Below are 16,996 nucleotides of genomic sequence, written 5' to 3'. Positions count from 1 at the left end.
TGTAGCTTTCTAAACTAGGTTTGGTTATGCTTCGCTGAGAATTTATTTCACAAGAAGAGTTGTACTTCCTGTTAAAAGTTTCTTGGTACTTTTGAAGGTCAGAGCTAGCTGGAGACAGGCTTGAGAGCTAGAAGAAAAGATAGATGCACCACAGGTGTTTTCTCTCCCACATGTGAGGGGTAGACACCTTGAGTTACAAAGCTTAGAATAAGGAAGAACCAAATTTGCAGCATCTTGGGGATTGTTTGTAGCAAGATTTAATTAGTATTGAGTTTTTGATTGAATTATTGTTTGCACGTGTTTTACTATCTGACTGGGTGGCCTTTTTTCACTTCCCAACCAATGTATCAGCCATGATTTAGGGATATCAAAGATGACAAGAAGGGCTTCTATAAGTACATAGGTAACAAAAGGAAGATGATGGAAAATGTGGGCCTGTTGCTCAGTGAGATGGGGGACTTGGTTATGCAGGACATGGGAGAGTCTGAGCTTCTGAATATCTTCTCTTCCTTACTTTTTACTAGCAAGACTGGGATTTAGGAATCGCAGGTCCAGGAGACAAGGGTGTCGGAGACAAGGGTGTCTGAGACAAGGGAGTAAGGCAGATGTACCCTTGGTGGCAGAGGATTTCTTAAGGGGTCAGGGAGTGCTTAAGCAAGCTGGATATACGCAGGTCCGTGGGCCATCATGGGATACACCCATGGGTGCTGAGGAAGCTGACTGATGTCATTGCGAGGCCACTCTTGATGATCTTTGATTATGGCAACTGGGAGAAGCACGTAAAGACTGGAGGAAAGCAAATGTCACTACTGTGTTCAGGAATGGCAAGCAGTACAACCCAGAGAACTAGCGTCCAGTCAGCCTCACATTGATACCTTGGAAGGTGATGGAGCAGCTAATCCTGTAAACCCTTTCTGGGCATGTGAAGGACACCAAAATCATGAGGAGTGGTCAGCATTGATTCACCAAGAGGAAGTAATGCTTGACCATCTTTTTCTAAGCTTCTTCACTGATGAAATGACTAGTGTGGTAGATGAGGGGAGAGCATTAGATATTGTCTAACTGAACTTCAGGAAGGGCTTTGACTCTGTCTCCCATAAGATACTCACAGAAAAGCTGTTTATGTATGGGCTGGAGAGTGAAGTGGATGAACAGCTGGGCCTAGAGGGTGGCTGTCAGTGGCATAAAGTCTTGTTGGAGGCTGGTATACCCTAGGGTCAGTACTGAGTCCCATCCTGTTTAATGTCTTCATTAATGATCTAGATGAGGGGTAGCCTGGGTTCAGCTAAGATAGAGGTAGTTTTCACGAAAAGCTGAGAGGGGACACAGGTGTGGCAGCTTACCTGTACTGACCAAAAGAATATTCAGTACCATGATGTCATATTCTGTATATAAGGAGATAGTTGGCTGGGGGCCTTGGTTATCACAGCTTGGGTGTGCTGCTTGGGGTTCTGGATCAGGAGCATGTGGGACATTGGTTTTCTGGGCAGTATGTGTTTTGTGCTGTGTATCCTTCACTTTGTATATTCTTTTGTTATTGTATTGTTTATCTCCTCCTTTATCCTGCTGAATAGTTTTTATCCCAACCCACAAGGTTTACTTTCTTTATTTCCGATTCTCCTCCCTATCTCACTGGGGGGAATGGGAGGAGGAGCAAGTGAGCTGCTCACTCAGCTGTCCTAACAGCAGATTTTTTCATAATACTTAGGATAAAGTTGCTGAGCACTGCAGAAAGGTCGGACACTTGAGCACCCGTTTCACATCGGTGGTGGTACCCTCTCCAGCACTCAGTCAGCATGTGTTGTTCCCTGCGCTGTATGTAACAAAGGTTGTGTGACAGGAACCAGAGACAGAATTAGGCTGCCAGGTGAGCTGATACAGATAGGTTCATATGCACTCTGCTCAGGGTTAGCATCATCTGACATTTGGAGCAGATTGTTGGAATGCATACCCCAAAGTAATTGGGGTAGGCTTCCTCTGGGGCTTCTGTGGTGGTTCTGAGACATTAGTGTTTTGTATGTGTATTTTAATACGAGACTGCATTGTTCCTGCCAGAGTGGCGGTGGTACGTAGCATGATGAGGCTAAAGATTGATTGTCCCAGGGTTGTGGTGAAAGGAGTATTGAGTGTTTGCAACAACGTGACTTGTGGGTCAGCAATGTCCCAATAGCTGTCAGCAATGAGAGCAGCGCTCTTCCCTGAGTATGCAAGACCTCTACTGGCTTATTCTGGAGTAAGAATTCACTGGACGACTCTGATGCAGAAGGATAAAAAGTTTCTAGTTCGCTTCTCTGTTGTCAGTGTTGGTTGTACAGGATAGAGAAGTGGTAGAGGCTATTGTTTTACCACAGTATGTAAGTAAATACACAAAGGCACGTGGCGTGGTAATTGAGCATGAAGATTTTTATAGCCAAGGCCTGAGATTTGTTTACATTTGGGTCTGAAATCTATATTTGTTCTGTTGGATAGTGCTGAAGCGGGCTACTGTTTTATTTCTCTTAGCATTAATAACTTAATTACTTTCAGAAACAAGCAGTCGAGCTTCCTGTGTCTGTGAAATGTGTTGCTGACTGCTGGTCAAAGTTGCTTTCCAATTGTTCATTACAAGCTGACATTTCTTAGCTGTATCTCGTAAGTTTCTTTATTCTGCAGGTCAGCTGGGTGTCAGGTGTTGCCCGGTAGCTGGTGTTTTCTTTCCTGTTCTGACAAGGGAGCAAATGGTCTCAACAGGAGGAAAAGTATTTCTGTTCATTCTCAGGTTTACTTTTGAGAGTGGTAGAGATCCGTGCTGTCCATTCTTTACAGGCTATTCTGATGATTTCCGGTGTGGAGAATCAGTGGAAAGAATGCAAATGAGAGCAGTAAGCTATTTTTTATTGTGGTTTTTAAAACAATGAAGCAAGGACCCAGGTAATTTCCAGTGTAATTTACCTAAGAACAGAAAGAATTAATTGAAAATGTGGTCCGGAGGGCCATGGTGCAAGGAGAGGAGGACAAAAGTAACTCAGGCTTCCCTGCTTCTTTGTTTTGATGATTCTGACCTTGTGTTCCTGAGCACCTGAGGGGAAAAGAACCCAGCAAAATCCCCCCAAAAGCCTGTGTTTATTACTATGACTGTATGGCTTCCCCCCCCGCCTTTTTTTCTTCTTGAGAACATCTCACCTCTTTTTTCTTTTTTTTTTCTTTCCTTCTTTCACTTTTAAGTAATATTCTCTTCTCTGGTGTAGACTCTTTTTTTCCCTGCTTTCTTCTCTGTGGTTTAAGTGGGCGTGGAAATCCTTCACTGTTACTGGTAAGGTCACTGAAAACCCTTCTGTTGCTTCCTTAGAACAGCACTGTCTGGTGCATATGGATGGGGAGAGCAGGCTGGCCACTCCATGTAGTGCCTGCCAGGAGGGACAGCAGCTGGTTATTCCCAGTGAACCCCAAGAAAATTGGGCAGTACATGGAGTAGTTCATCTAGTTGGAGCCAGACCTCTAATGGACGTTTATCCTCGTGAATCAGCAAAATTTTCCAGAAGACACCTGGGCTAAACTAATGGGAATGCATAACTACTGTGTTCCTTCTGCCTGCAGTATCTCTCCGGGGTCTCATGTATATTTTGAACACTGGTATAAAATAATCTTCCACACTTCTGAGTTTCTTCTCTTTGATCCAGCCTGTTTCTTGTGCATTGTTTTTAATCACAGCCTTTGCTTTGCTTAGCCTCAGTTCTTGTTCTTCTCACAGGTGGCAGTTTTCTTGTGTTTTCCATATCAAAGCTCTCTTTCATTAAAATTTCATTCTTTCTCTACTATGACATGATAATAACAGAAAAGCATTATTAGCATGGTAACATTATAGTGTGATGGCAGTGAAAGGCTGTATGAGAATGGAGCTCTTGAAAGAGGGCAAGAAACACAACAAAAGATTGGATCCTCAAAGCCCTAACACTGGAAAACTGAATCCTTCCCTTGAAAAGCAAGAAGATTGCCTTCTGCAGCAACATGTGAGAGGAGAATACTGGGCAAAGACTCACAGGGTGGTACTGGCAGACAGCAGATGCACAGGAATGATTTCTGATGCTAGTCAGGTATTGTGTGTTGTGCAGAGCAACATAGCATCAAGAATACTGTCTTCCAGAAGAAGGCAGCTTAATTCTGTGGAGATTCGTGTGGTTTTCATTTTGATGGGGGTGCTGACTTTACTTGTAGCCAGCAGAATCCCTTGCCTTGCAGATGTTAATTTTGGTAGGAACAGAAGTACTAAAGCCTGTGTATTGCCAGGCACTGTATGTAGAAGTAACCTGGTGTAGCGGTTGCATTTTCTGATCTGAGGAAGGCAGGGAACAAAAAGAAGACTGGGAGTAGAGAACAAAGCAGCAAAGTTATTCATCTGGAATTATGTAGCTGGTTTATGGCTGAGGTAGCACCAAAGTTCAGTGTCTTAGTTCATACTTGTCATTTCTTTCATGTTTTGTCATAAGATCTTTTTATGAAGTCTGAGAAGGTACAGCAGTGGAGAGGGTGGTAGAAACTAACTCTTTCCTTCCTTTTTTTTTTTTTTTCTGTCCAGGTTAAATCATATTTTCTGACATTTGAAGAGCAAACATCACCATGGCGTCATAAATTGTCAATCCGCAGAGAGTGTGGCACTCCTCCCTACCTCCAGCTTTCCTTCATTATTGTGCTGTTTTTATCAGGACTTTTGATTTCATCCCCACTGGGTGTGCAGTGGCCTGCCTCCGTGTCAGAGCACAGGAAGCAGTTTGCGGATTAGGGAGAGCCATGGCCTCGAGCTTGTATGTCTTTCACCTCTTCTATAAGTTCAAAATGGTGGTGCTTGTCATTTTGTGTTTGATGGTACTATGGGCCACATTCAGTTACTTTGTGGACACCAGACAGGAAATTTCTAAAGCTTTGATCGTGGTAAAGGATTTCAGAAAGGTGGCTAGCCTGGAGGACAGTCAAAAAGAAGAGAATTTTGAATCAACTGTGGAAATTCCCACGGTGAAGTCATTTCAGGATCCCTGCCCATCTCTGTCTCCATACCTGCGTAAGTGATGGTCTTTTCCCTTCTAACAAATTACATCAGCTTTTGCACTGCTGGCTTAATTTTCTTCCTAGGTGTTTTACAGTTGGATATCTTTCCTGTGAAGCACACAACCAGCTGCAGTAAGCACGTCTGGGTGAGGGGGAGGTGGCTTGTGGCACAGAGTACTTGTGCTGGGTCTGCCTGGTACAGCAGCTCGTATGGTGCTGTGCTTTGCATTCGTGGCTAAAACAGCTTTGGTAGTGCGCCAGTGACTTGGATGCTGCTGAGCAGTGTTTACATACTGTGAAGCTTTGTCTCTCTTCCACAATCCCCAAAGGTTGGAAGGCTGGGAGTGGGCAAGAGCTTGGGAGTGGGCACAGCTGGGACAGCTGACTCCCCACTGACTGAAGGGATATTCCATACCATTTATCCTGTTCTGCAATAAAAGCTTAGGGAAAGGAGGATGGGGAGATGTTTGAGGTTACGATGTTTGTCTTCCCAACAACTACTATATGTGCTGAAGCCTAACTTCCCAGGATGTGGCTGGGCATCTGCCTGTCAATGGGAAGTAATGAAAGCATTTCTCTTTTTGCCTTGGTCGCGTGCCTAGCTTTTGCTTTTTTTAATTCAACTCCGTATTTCAACCACAGGTCTTTTCACTTTCCCTCAATTTTTTTGACTTTTCATTATTGGATGTACTTTTGTCTCTCTTTTGACAATTGAAGGACCTCACAGCTGCGTTGGGTTTACACTACTTATGGTGAAGGTTCAAATAGGTGACTGTTTCCTTGGTTTGGCCATTTTTATTAGTCCACTTCTTATTTGTTTTGGTATTGCTAAACACCAGGCTTCTGCTTTGCAGGACCATGTCATTGTGTCCTTCATTTTTGTGAAACTGATTAGCGATTTGTTTGAGAAGATGAATTCTTCCCTCCTCCCCAGTGTAGTCCAAAAAGCTGCTCTCTAGCTGCATGTCCCCACCCCTGTCCCCAGGATGCATTTGCTTAAGCAAACACACCGGGGCTGTAGCCATCACAGTTGCCTGCATTGTTCTCTTTCATGGGTTTGCTGAGTCCAGAGGGGCTGGAATGGCAGCTCAGGAGAAACTATCAAGAGAAAGAATGGAGTTTCCATTTGAGTACACAGAGCCTTGGTACATTTTTTTTTTTCTTACAAATTTATAACCTAAAGGTTTTGATGCTTTTGTTCATGCTTCAAGCAGAGAAGACTTCTCACAGCCACAGTCTTGTGTCTCTTTCCACTTCCCATCTCCACTCCTTTGCCCTGGCAGCTGTTTCTGACCAATCCTCCTGCAGTAGTGTGGAACTTCCCTTGATTTTTTTTTTTTAATGATTTTTTTAGACGTATTACTCTATGGTAAGTTTAAGGAAGTATGCTTGATCTCCTCTCTGTCCACTGCCCATGTAAGCTCCTTGTAGCAATACTTTTCTCTTGGAAAAGCAGGGAAATCAGGTGGGGCTTGAACCTGGGTTTCTTACGCTGGTTACAGAGTGCCTCACTTGGTGACTGCACTATCCACAACCAGAAACAGCTTGGAAAAGCTTCTTGTGCTTCTCTGACAGGAGGTGCCAACAAACTCTCCTTCAAAGCATCTCTCACACTAGAAGAAGTGGAAAAGGAGAACCCTCATGTAGCCAAGGGCCGGTATCGCCCTGCAGAGTGCTCAGCATTGCAGCGTGTGGCCATCCTCATCCCACACCGCTATCGAGAGAAGCATCTGCTGTACCTCCTGGAGCACCTCCACCCTTTCCTACAAAGGCAGCAGCTGGACTACGGCATCTACGTTATTCACCAGGTAAAGCACTTGGGCAAAGACGTGTCTTGGGTGGGGCTGACGTCAGTACTTTGTGGTTCAAGGAGAGGCGTGCATCTGCCTCTGCCGTCTAACATCAGTCTTCCAATCCTGCTTCAAACACTTCTGCTGCATGCAGCAGTGTGTGCAGCCGTTGCTGGTAGCACTACAGGATCTCAGCTGCTGGGAAGTTAGCAAAGCTGGGAAGCATTAACAAACAGGTTCTTTAACTAGTGTCCGTTTCTTGGTCTAAGTAACATGATTTCTTAGTTAGCATTCAAGGTAAGCATCTTTTGCATTACTAATGCTACTCACTTCTTTCGTGGTGCACACAACGTAACTAAGCTGATCTGTTTTCTGTCTTTAAATTTAGAGTTGTTTGGATTGAAGGCCTCAGTTTTTTTCTAGCTCACCTCTCCCATCTGCTTGCTGGCTGTTGTGCTTAGTATATCATGTGGTTGTACTTCCTTCTGCTTTTGCAAACTAAACATGTCAGCTACTGCTTGTAGGTGCTTTGCTTGCCAAGGGAGGGCTGTGGGAAGAAGTAGTCACGGCAGAGCATTTGGTTCCTGAAAGATTTATGAATCTCTTTATTTACCCTTTTCCTAGTTCTGAGTCGGTGGCTAACCTTTTAGCATCCAGGCTTGTGCCACGTTGCCTTTCATCTAAGGTGCTTATGTTCTGGTCACATGAGCTAAAAGCAGATTTCTCTTTTGTAATATGTCATCTATTTCTTGATCCTTTATTGTTCTTTCTTTTACTATCATTTACCTACATGTTCTTCTTTGACTCTAAACAGATTTTTCAGACAGCAGGAGAAAAGGATGATAAATTAATATAGTTTCTCTTCCCTTTTGTTTAAAGAGGTTAGAGTCAATTAATCAGCATAAGGAAGTGCTGATTAGGTGCTGATTCAAGGTGAAAGCTTACACTTTTGCTCAGTGGCGCAGCAGAACAGCAACAGAAGTCATGGCAGGATATATACTTTGAATTGGACTAGATTGTTCTTTCATCATGTGGCCTGCAGAGTGGAAAGACTGAGGCTTTTTTCCTGCGTTACTATGTACTCTAATTACACATATAATGGCTCACTCCAGGTAGCAAACAATGGGTTAGCAGTAAATCGTTGGGAGAATGGGCATACATTCTTTAATTATTGAAATACGTGAGAGAATGGCTATTGTCATGTCAGCAAAAAGTAATACAGAAGTGGGAAAGTGCTGCTCCCATTAGTGAAAAATGTTGACTCTGGACGTGTTCTATCAAAGTTTTTGCTTGGAAGACTGGAAGCTTTTGCTTAGTCTTTCTATGTACATAGTCATCCCCAAAGACTGGAAAGTGCACCTGGCAAAACATAAAAAATCCATTTTTACCCTCCATTTGTGATGTCATTAATTGTTTTAAGTATCTTTTGAAGAAAGAAATGTTTAAAAACAGGATTTAATTTTTAAAATACTCAGCGTTTACTTTAGAGGAAGATTAAGAAATAAGCCTTTTACATTTTTTCTGTGAGCCATTAAAGGGCATAGTCCAGATCTTTACTTTATGGGCTACTTCTATCATCTTGAAAATCCTGTTTCTCTGCACAAACGTGTGCATACATAACTGCGGGGCTGGAAAAAAAAAAGTTTGCAATCCTTTAAGGGTGAATAATTTCTTTCACAAGGTAAGTTTGTCTTGTTGTCAGTTTTCTTATTTTATAGAAACAAAGGAGGACAATTCCCCAGTAAAAGGTGAAAGTAAACTTTACTGATTGTCCAGCATATGTAGTCTAATGTTGAAAACTGCCCATCCTGCAAAGCAATTCTAGCTGTTGTTTCGCTGCCTTTGATGGAAGGTGGGCTCCAGTGCCTGACTGTACTGCTGGGGAGACCAAACAGCAGCAGATGGTAAATGTTGCTGCTGAACTAGGCTGGGTTTGATACCCGGTACAAGTCAAGTTCTCCGTATGTTTTTTACGAATCATCTGAATTATTCTGTTTCCTCAATAACCTACGTTTCCATCATCAGGAGATTTTCTGTCAGGTATGTTCGTATACAGGACACAGTAAAGAAAATAAAAAAGTCAGGAATTTGACATCATAGATTTTGGGTGAATGTATCTACATCTTTCTTGGAAAGTGTATTTCTTCCTTACTGAGAATGGAAACAATTAATTATGCCTCTGAGTTTCTCAGAGTGAGCTCTTTCTGGGCTGTCTTTCCTCAACTGCTGGTATGGAGCCATAAATCCTTGTGCAGGAGCAGATTGCTGTTAGTGATGGTGAACAAATTGCTTCTTCAGAGCGAAGTTACTTTCTAGAATGGCAAAAAATGCTTTGCATTCTACTGCTTTTTCCTACCACTCACCTTCTCTCAGTCTGGGGAGGCCAATTTCCCTCTCAGTTTCCATGGAACTTCTTTCAATCCAGGCACCTTCTATTAAAATGACCTGTTTCTCTTCAAAATTGCTTTTTGCTGATCTTTCAAGTACATCAGGTTCCTAATTCTGCAAAATGACTGTCCTGTCAGTTTTCGGGAGCGCAGGGCTTGGCCCTCTGACTGTCAGGTGGGAACTTGGGGCAACTTGCCACCTTGTCCTCTGGAGCAGAAAGCCTTCTGCAAGCTGGCATGTGTGTACAGCCCAATGAAAAGTAGCAAGATAAGAGCACCTGTTGCTACAGAGTGAATGGTGACATGGTAAACTTATAAAACTATCGGGTGCATGTGTGTATATATGTGTACATACCTCGAAGGTGAAAAATGATATTTTTGAAAAGTTGAGAGACACTAACTTATAGCAAAAGCAAACAACTAAGACTAGTAGAAGTCAAGTGAAGGTCTGTGCTAGGGAGGAGACCTGTACAGCATAATAATTAGGTTACAAATAAGGGTGAAAATGAAGAGATGTGCTTTTTATTTCCCACTCTGCCACCTGCTGTGTGACCTAAGGAAATACAGTGAACTCTTGAAGCATTGCTGTCATCTAAATGAGTGGACAAGCATAAATCATCTGTGACAGGTGCTGACATCTATCAACCAATCGGTATGGGAGTAACCTGTTGGTGTTGTGGTTTGGGTTTGTTATTTTTTTAAAAACCCTTAGTTAATCCTTACTGACACAGTTGTATGGAGTGTCAATTTCTAAACTGTTTACTGATACCTCTTCTGTTACTTAGCCTGATGGGAACTCCAGGACAGGAGCAGCAATAGCGGTGAAATGGCATCATGCAGCATACATTTTTCTGGTGCCCAGATAACTTAGGCCCTCCTGATCCTGCCTGTGTTTCTTCATGACAAGTAGAGACTGAAGAAACACTTTGTATCATTGGCCACTCTGATTCTGTATGTAATATGGCATAGCTCTTCGTATGTATAGACACTGCTGTGAAGTCTGTGACACGTGAATGCAGTCGTGAACTCTGCGATTATAACAAATGCCTGGGAGCAGTTCTGGTTCAAAAGGTTTAACACCTTCTTCAGAGTTTTTTTCCATTCTCTTCCACAGGCTGGCAACACCAAATTTAATCGAGCTAAACTGCTGAATGTAGGATACCTAGAGGCCCTAAAAGAAGAGAACTGGGACTGTTTCATTTTCCATGATGTGGATCTGGTGCCAGAAAATGACTTTAATCTTTACATGTGTGACAGACAACCAAAGCACCTTGTAGTTGGCAGGAACAGTACTGGATACAGGTAGGAAACCAGGAATATGGGAAGAATACCAACTGGGAAATGTCAGGTTACTGATAACATTCGTCTTCTGATGGAGCTGTATGCTGGTATTTACCCTTCCTTCTGACACCAGGTTTCTGGTGGTAACGTTCTATGTGTCTGGAACGCCTTCTAACAGAAGATAACTGTGAACATCTCTGGTCCACCTGTATGATCATTGTTATCGTTCTTACTTCTGGGGTGAGGTAAAAGGCATTTTGAGACAAATGAAACATGACAGAGGTTGTGTAAAGACCTTCTGTCAAAGCTAGAAATACATTTGCAGTGTCCCAGTTCTGTGATTTGACAGTGTGATCTTACTATTTTGCTAATAAAACTCGCCAGTTAGCTTTTGCTGTTGGAGAAATAATGTCGGATATGGAGAGCTTGGGTTTGAGAATGTGCCAAGGGATAGGGTTGTTGCTTAATGATTTGGCTGTATGTCTTCTAATACAGGTTTGTTCTGATTTTTAAATAAATTCCCTAAGCGATAGTGTGAAGCAAATAATTTAATGTGAAAAGTCAGGATCACTCCACCTCAGGAAAAAAAGGCTCCTCTGCTTGGTGAATTTAAGGACTATAGTGGTTTCATTGAATATTTCCTTCAAGAGTTGCCTCTTATGTGATGTCACTCTAAATATTAATTAAAAATAACCTTGGAGTACTTTGAAGTAAAGCTCTGCTTCACTTCTGGGTTTCTTTTGTTAAGCATATGAGAAAGAGATGTGATGTTCAAATTCTTATACAGAGTAATAGTTACTTCTCAGTTATTCAGTGAAAATGGGAACAAGCGCTAATGAACTAGGTTCGTGACAAGCTTTTGGCGCACTGTGCCAAGAGAACGCTGAGAGGCACAGGATGGTCGTGCACCAAAGCAACGGAAATATTGTTTTGGTTATTTGGCAGGCGCGTACAATCCAGGCTAGTAACATGACACAAAGCTTGAGGTACTTAACCTCCTAAGCCTTAGTTACTGCAGGTTTTTAGCTTAGCTAAGCATGCAGGTAGAGATTTGGTGGATTTTTGCTTTTACTGAGGGATTGTCTCAGTATTAATTTCCTCAGGTTTTTGTTTGTGGAAGGAGCTGTTAGCTACAGGTCAGCTTTAAGCTTTGTCTTACAGGGACAAAATGCTTTTCTTGGGAATACCCTGCACTAGGGTGTTGTAAATTCCCTGCACTAGGATGCCAGTGGTTCGAATTAAATTTATACTTTTTTTTTTTTTTTCTGTGTCACTTCCTCTGTTTACACGTCTGTGGAGTGGGGATAGTAGTACGCTACTTCCCAGGGAATTCCTGGGAAGGAATTCAGATCATGAGTTCAAGAGTTGATGCCTAATCTGAGCTGAGATCACAGGTTGAAGTCCCAAGTGGGTGACAGTATTTTGCTTAGGCTGAAATGCGCATCCTGAGACACATTGCTCAGATGGCATTGAGAAAACTGAAGTCATACATGGTGTGCATTAACACAAAATATTCTGGGCGGGAATGGGGGGTTTCTGTGGTTTTCTTGGGATTTTCCGTTTGTCTTTCTTCCTTGGGGTTGTCCTCTATGCTAATCTTAGCAGCCATGTTCCTCTGGAGAGCAAGTACCCTATATTTAATTATATAAACTATGACTTGCGTTTAGATTCTTTAAGAAAAGGTTTATATATTCAAAGTTTGAAGGTACGGGTGGGAAAAACTTTCCTAGCATGACAAATCTGTTTCCTTGAGAGTGGCACAACCTCCTTTCCTAATGACCATTTCTACGGTATGGTTTCTCCTTTTTGGTTACCCCAAAGAGGAATGTACAAGTTAGAAATTAATCTCCTCTAGAGCTGAGCTCCATTGCATTAGGCTACTGAGTAACCTGTGCTGTACCTCAGCCTGGAATTAGTCTTGCAGTATCCCGTAGCACATGCCCCCTGGCTGTGATCTGATTTCATTCCAGGTTTTTCAGATTCAGCTCTAAGCTACTGATTGCTTGCAGTCATCATTGCAGAGCTTCCACTGTAGCTTCATTCCTTTTCTACTCATCAGAGTCTGTGAGGGGAGGTGCCTTTTTGGCTGCCAAGTGGAGTCATGCAAAGAGGGAAACTATTGAAGAAGGCTGCATTCTCTCCATTGAAGAGTTCTGGCCTAAAGCAAAGTACTATCATTTGTGAAAAGGAGGAAAAGATTTACTTCATGGATTTGTGCACCCATAATTCTGTGAGACAGATCTAGATCCAGAATTTTTGGGTCATGTTTTCATTGTTGGTAGAACTTGACATTCAATTCTTCATTCTCTCTTCCTGTGTATTTCTAGGTTACGGTACCGGGGATATTTTGGAGGTGTAACTGCTCTAACAAGAGATCAGTTTTCCAAGGTGAATGGATTCTCTAACAAATACTGGGGTTGGGGTGGAGAAGATGACGACCTTCGAATCAGGTAAGAAACAAATAAAAAGCTAGAGGGAAATGGGTGTGAGAGGAGGAGGCATTGCTTCAAAAACTTGATGCAACTTCACACCTGCCCTACAAAGGTAGAACACTTACAGGAGCCTTCAGTTCAACACAGTATTGCAGTGGGGATTTGGAGTGTGAGGATGCACTTCTGTGAATGTTTTCCTCTTTGAAAAAGTTTGGCATGCCTGAGACCTGGTTCTCCTCCTGACAGCGTTCTCGGTTGGGTGTGGGGTTTGTTGTGGTTGGCTTTTTTGGGGAGTGGGTGGTTTTGTTTGTTTTTTACACAGTATTCCTATCCTCACTTGGAAACTGATTATGAAACAATAAGATTGAAGTCTGGAGCGTGGTTTGCCAATGAGACAAATGTGTTGAGTTCCAGTACTTTGGAAGAGCACAGGAGGGTTTTGGTAGGACTGGGTTTTTTGCATTCATCGACTACCATAGTTTATTGCAAGCAGAGCCTAGTTTGTATGTGGGTGGTGATGATAATAGTTAAGGCAGTGAATAACTTGAATTTTACTAAGACTGCATGTATATGCACGTGCCCTTTGCTCTTGTTAAAATTAGTTTTGCAGATGTGCCTGTCAAAGTAGGAGAAGGTTGGTAGTTTGAGGGATTTAGTGGGAACAAAGAAGTCAACAAAACTTTTATGTTGATCTTTTACCCTTTGCGTAGGAGGAAGCCTCTTGTGTTGTTGGTGATGAGGAAGAAGAAAAAACCCATGACCCAGCAAATTCTGTTGGCAGAGCCTGTCAATTTATTACTTGGTGTACTCTGTCATTCTTAAGTGTTTACCTTTTTTAGTTGCTGAAGCATGGAACCAAACATTTGGGGGCCATAAAATTAATCCCCCAGCAATATTAAATAATTACAGTTGTGACATCAAGTGTGTTAGCATTAAGAATGTCCAACTGAAAGTTTTTCTGTGTCAGTTCATCAGATCAGTCAGCTCTATCTTAAGATGTCTAAAATGTCTGCCAGCGATGTGGATTTCTGTTCTTAATCACAATTTTTTTTTTTCTCTTGACCCTTAGCTAGACACACTAACTTCTTCTCTGTGGCCTCTTGGGAACTGGCTTTTGGTAGTGGTAGGGAGTAGCCTGGTACCATCTTATTCCTCAGCTTCCTAAGAAATGCCAGTTAATGAGTGAACAAAGGTGATAGTGATATTTCTTTCAAATGTTCCTATGGGCAACAGAGAACCATTTGGGCAGCAGATCAGCAGGATTTACTGAGGGTGTCCACAATGTTTGTAAGTGATTGGAATCAAAAGCAATGCTTGCTTGTGCGTGGTGCTTCATAACTTTGGAGCTGTTCTAGTCATTGCTGCAGAAACTAAAATGTATGACCCCGAGCGCACACTGCAGCTGAACTTGGCTCATGTCTGTCTTCTTGGGTAGATCTTGGACTGAGCTGGTTGCGGTTTGTAGCAGTGAGGCAATGGGAAGCTTTCTGTCTCGGTGAGTTGTTGTATGGAGATCCTTGCAGCCTTCCTTTGCTAAGACAGCAGGTGGCAGCATCCCCTTCAGTATCGTCAAGAACTCGGGGCCCGAGGTCCCGCTGTTTTTGCCTCGATGCTAAACGTGGTCTCTTTTGGGCCCCTTCCAACGGTGTGCATCACTAAGAGATTTTTCAGATCATTTGTTTGATAATTTACTGCCACAATCAGTCACTGGAAAGCTGTAAGCGTTCAGTTTCTTCAGTTCTTGGGTTGCTGTTGCTCTTTGAGCTGCTGGTATGACCTGCAAAGACCTGGGGAATTTTTTAATTCCATGTCATGAAGTTAACCCTTTCTGCTGACAGAACAAAATTGATGTGCTCCACAGATATTCTCAATGCCAAAAGCTCCAACCAAGTGCCTGGTGTCAAACACTTAAATCCATGCATGGAGCATCATGTTTCTGGCACTGTTCTTACAAATTTTGCAGCTGTCTGCTAACTAGTAAAAAAGGAAACTTTTTTTTTTTTAAGTGGAGAACTATCAGGTGTAGGGGCTTTGTCGCAGGAGTTGAGGTGAACTTGTTGCAAAATGTGTGGAATCTTGCTGGAGACCTCCTCAGTTTAATATAAGGCTGTACAAACTAGACGAGACAATACTGATTGAAATGTACTCTGTTGTATAATGTATGCTTAAAGCTCTACAAGATGACTACTGTAGTAGTTACCAGCCTCTATTCAAAAGAAACTGGTATCTGTCACCTTACTGGACCTGTTCTCCAGTAATGCAACTCTGAGCCCCGTTTGTCTGGCAAAGTGGGTTGTGGAAGGTGCAGATGAGTTTTCTACAGGTTTCTGTGGTTCCTTCCATGGAACCTACAACAGATGAAGTCTCCAAATGTTGTGGATTTTTTTCCTTTGGAGCTTGTTTGTAGGTGGTGTCTTGCTCATGGCACTATTGCTTCTTCCAGGGTCGAGATGCAGAAGATGAGAGTGGTGAGGCCATCTGCTACTGTAGGCAGGTACACGATGATCTTCCACAACCGAGACCATGGTAACGAGGAGAACAGAGGGAGGTGAGTCAAGAACAGTGTTCCACCTTGCATTGTCTTGGTACGTGGCTGGGAGCCAGGTACGGGGCCAAGTTCTTTGCTCTTGGCCAACAGGCATTTTGTGGTACCCAGAGGCGCTGGTTGCTCCCCTGTGACACCACTGTTCACAGCTGGTAGCTATTCTGTGTGAGATCTGCCTAGAACCGACTGGGTCATGTTCCTTCAAAACTTCCAAAGTTACATGGATATGTGACTTCAGAGATTAAACAAGAGGACTTTTTTTACCCCATATCTAATTGTCCACACTGAGGACAGGAAAAACATGACTTTACATTCCCTGTAGAGTGGCTGTAGCTCTGTCTCCAAGCTGACTAGTGGTGAGCAACAGCTCGAAACTCCTCCTGTGCGTGTCAGTGACAATTTTCTCCTCTTTGTCCTCAGGATGAAGCTTCTACATGAGGTATCAAAAACATGGAAAACAGATGGGCTGAACTCTTGTTCCTATAAACTGCTCTCAGTGGAACACAACCCTTTATACATCAACATCACAGTGGATTTCAGCATGCAGCCCAAGATCTCATAAGGACAAACACTACACAAGTTATAGGAAATGGCAACACATCTTTCTTGTGGCTGCTGTTAGAGCAGGTGACTCCCAGCACTCTGCTTGAAAGAGTACTTCAGTAGCACAGAAGAAAGTTTTTCTTCACAGCATCTAATTGAGTGGTTGAGAATTTCCTTTGGGGTGGACTGGAGATACAGACTGACCTGAGGGACAGGTCCTCATGTTCTTCTATGCACTTTCTGCTGGGACATTTGCAAATGGGTCCTTGTTCAGGCTGGTCCAGTGGAAGGGCTTGAACCTGAAAAGTCTCCTGAAAAAAGCCTTGTTCTAGCACCTATTCCTGAACTACTTATTTGTAAGGCAGCCTAGCACTGCTGTGACTTCAAAAGGAACAGGCCAGTCTTTTCTCGTTAAAAGCACAAGAATTCCTCACCAGCTACAAACTTGCTGAGAAAAAGCTCTGTTTTTTTCCAATGAGGAAAAAGTGCTTCTGTGCAAGGGAAGGGCAATGATGGGAATAGGCAAGGAAATGCAAAACATCTCAATAAATACACATCATCAAATTTAAAAGGCTTCTCTTGTTCTTCATGAGCTCAGCTTATCCTGCTGTGGGACTGCTGAAGTGTTCTGTGGCAAAAGGAAAGTCTCTGAGCCGTCGTAGGCTGCAGGTTATGTGTTACCTGGAGAGATCTGGAAGGAAATGCAGTGGCCAACTACATCAAAGCGAAAGAAAGCGCTGTCTCTGTTTTTTAATGCTTTGGGCCACACTGCTAGCTGAGTGCGTATTTGTATATGTACCTGGGCCATAATAATTGGTGAGTCTTGTTTTAGAAGACCCGTGAAAGTCTGTGCTTAACCAGTTGTTCCACTGCACTGCAGGATTTCTGCTGAAATCTTGATTAGAGCACTTTCCTTTCTGTAATACATCTGACCTGTTGGATGTGTGTCACTTGGAGGTACATGTGAAGCCAGAGTTAAGAGGATTTCTCCAAGGA

At 42.8% G+C, this 16,996-nt stretch overlaps 1 protein-coding gene across 4 annotated transcripts in view; it reads left to right on the top strand.

Annotated features, from left to right (window-relative positions):
- Positions 1 to 16,570, top strand: part of B4GALT4 (beta-1,4-galactosyltransferase 4) — a 28,129-nt gene extending 11,559 nt beyond the window's left edge. For all 4 annotated transcript variants that reach the window (XM_054066325.1, XM_054066331.1, XM_054066319.1 and 1 more), the window contains exons 2-7: positions 4,556 to 5,035; positions 6,598 to 6,830; positions 10,314 to 10,501; positions 12,808 to 12,930; positions 15,356 to 15,460; positions 15,878 to 16,570. In XM_054066325.1, coding sequence (XP_053922300.1) covers positions 4,768 to 5,035; positions 6,598 to 6,830; positions 10,314 to 10,501; positions 12,808 to 12,930; positions 15,356 to 15,460; positions 15,878 to 16,019 — 1,059 coding nt within the window. In that variant the 5' untranslated portion in view covers positions 4,556 to 4,767 and the 3' untranslated portion in view covers positions 16,020 to 16,570. The remainder of the gene's footprint in view (positions 1 to 4,555; positions 5,036 to 6,597; positions 6,831 to 10,313; positions 10,502 to 12,807; positions 12,931 to 15,355; positions 15,461 to 15,877) is intronic.
- The last annotated feature ends 426 nt before the right edge of the window (positions 16,571 to 16,996 follow it).

Source organism: Cuculus canorus, chromosome 1 (assembly GCF_017976375.1).
Source record: "Cuculus canorus isolate bCucCan1 chromosome 1, bCucCan1.pri, whole genome shotgun sequence".
Lineage (NCBI taxonomy): Eukaryota > Metazoa > Chordata > Aves > Cuculiformes > Cuculidae > Cuculus > Cuculus canorus.
This window is presented reverse-complemented; position numbering and strand designations above follow the sequence as displayed.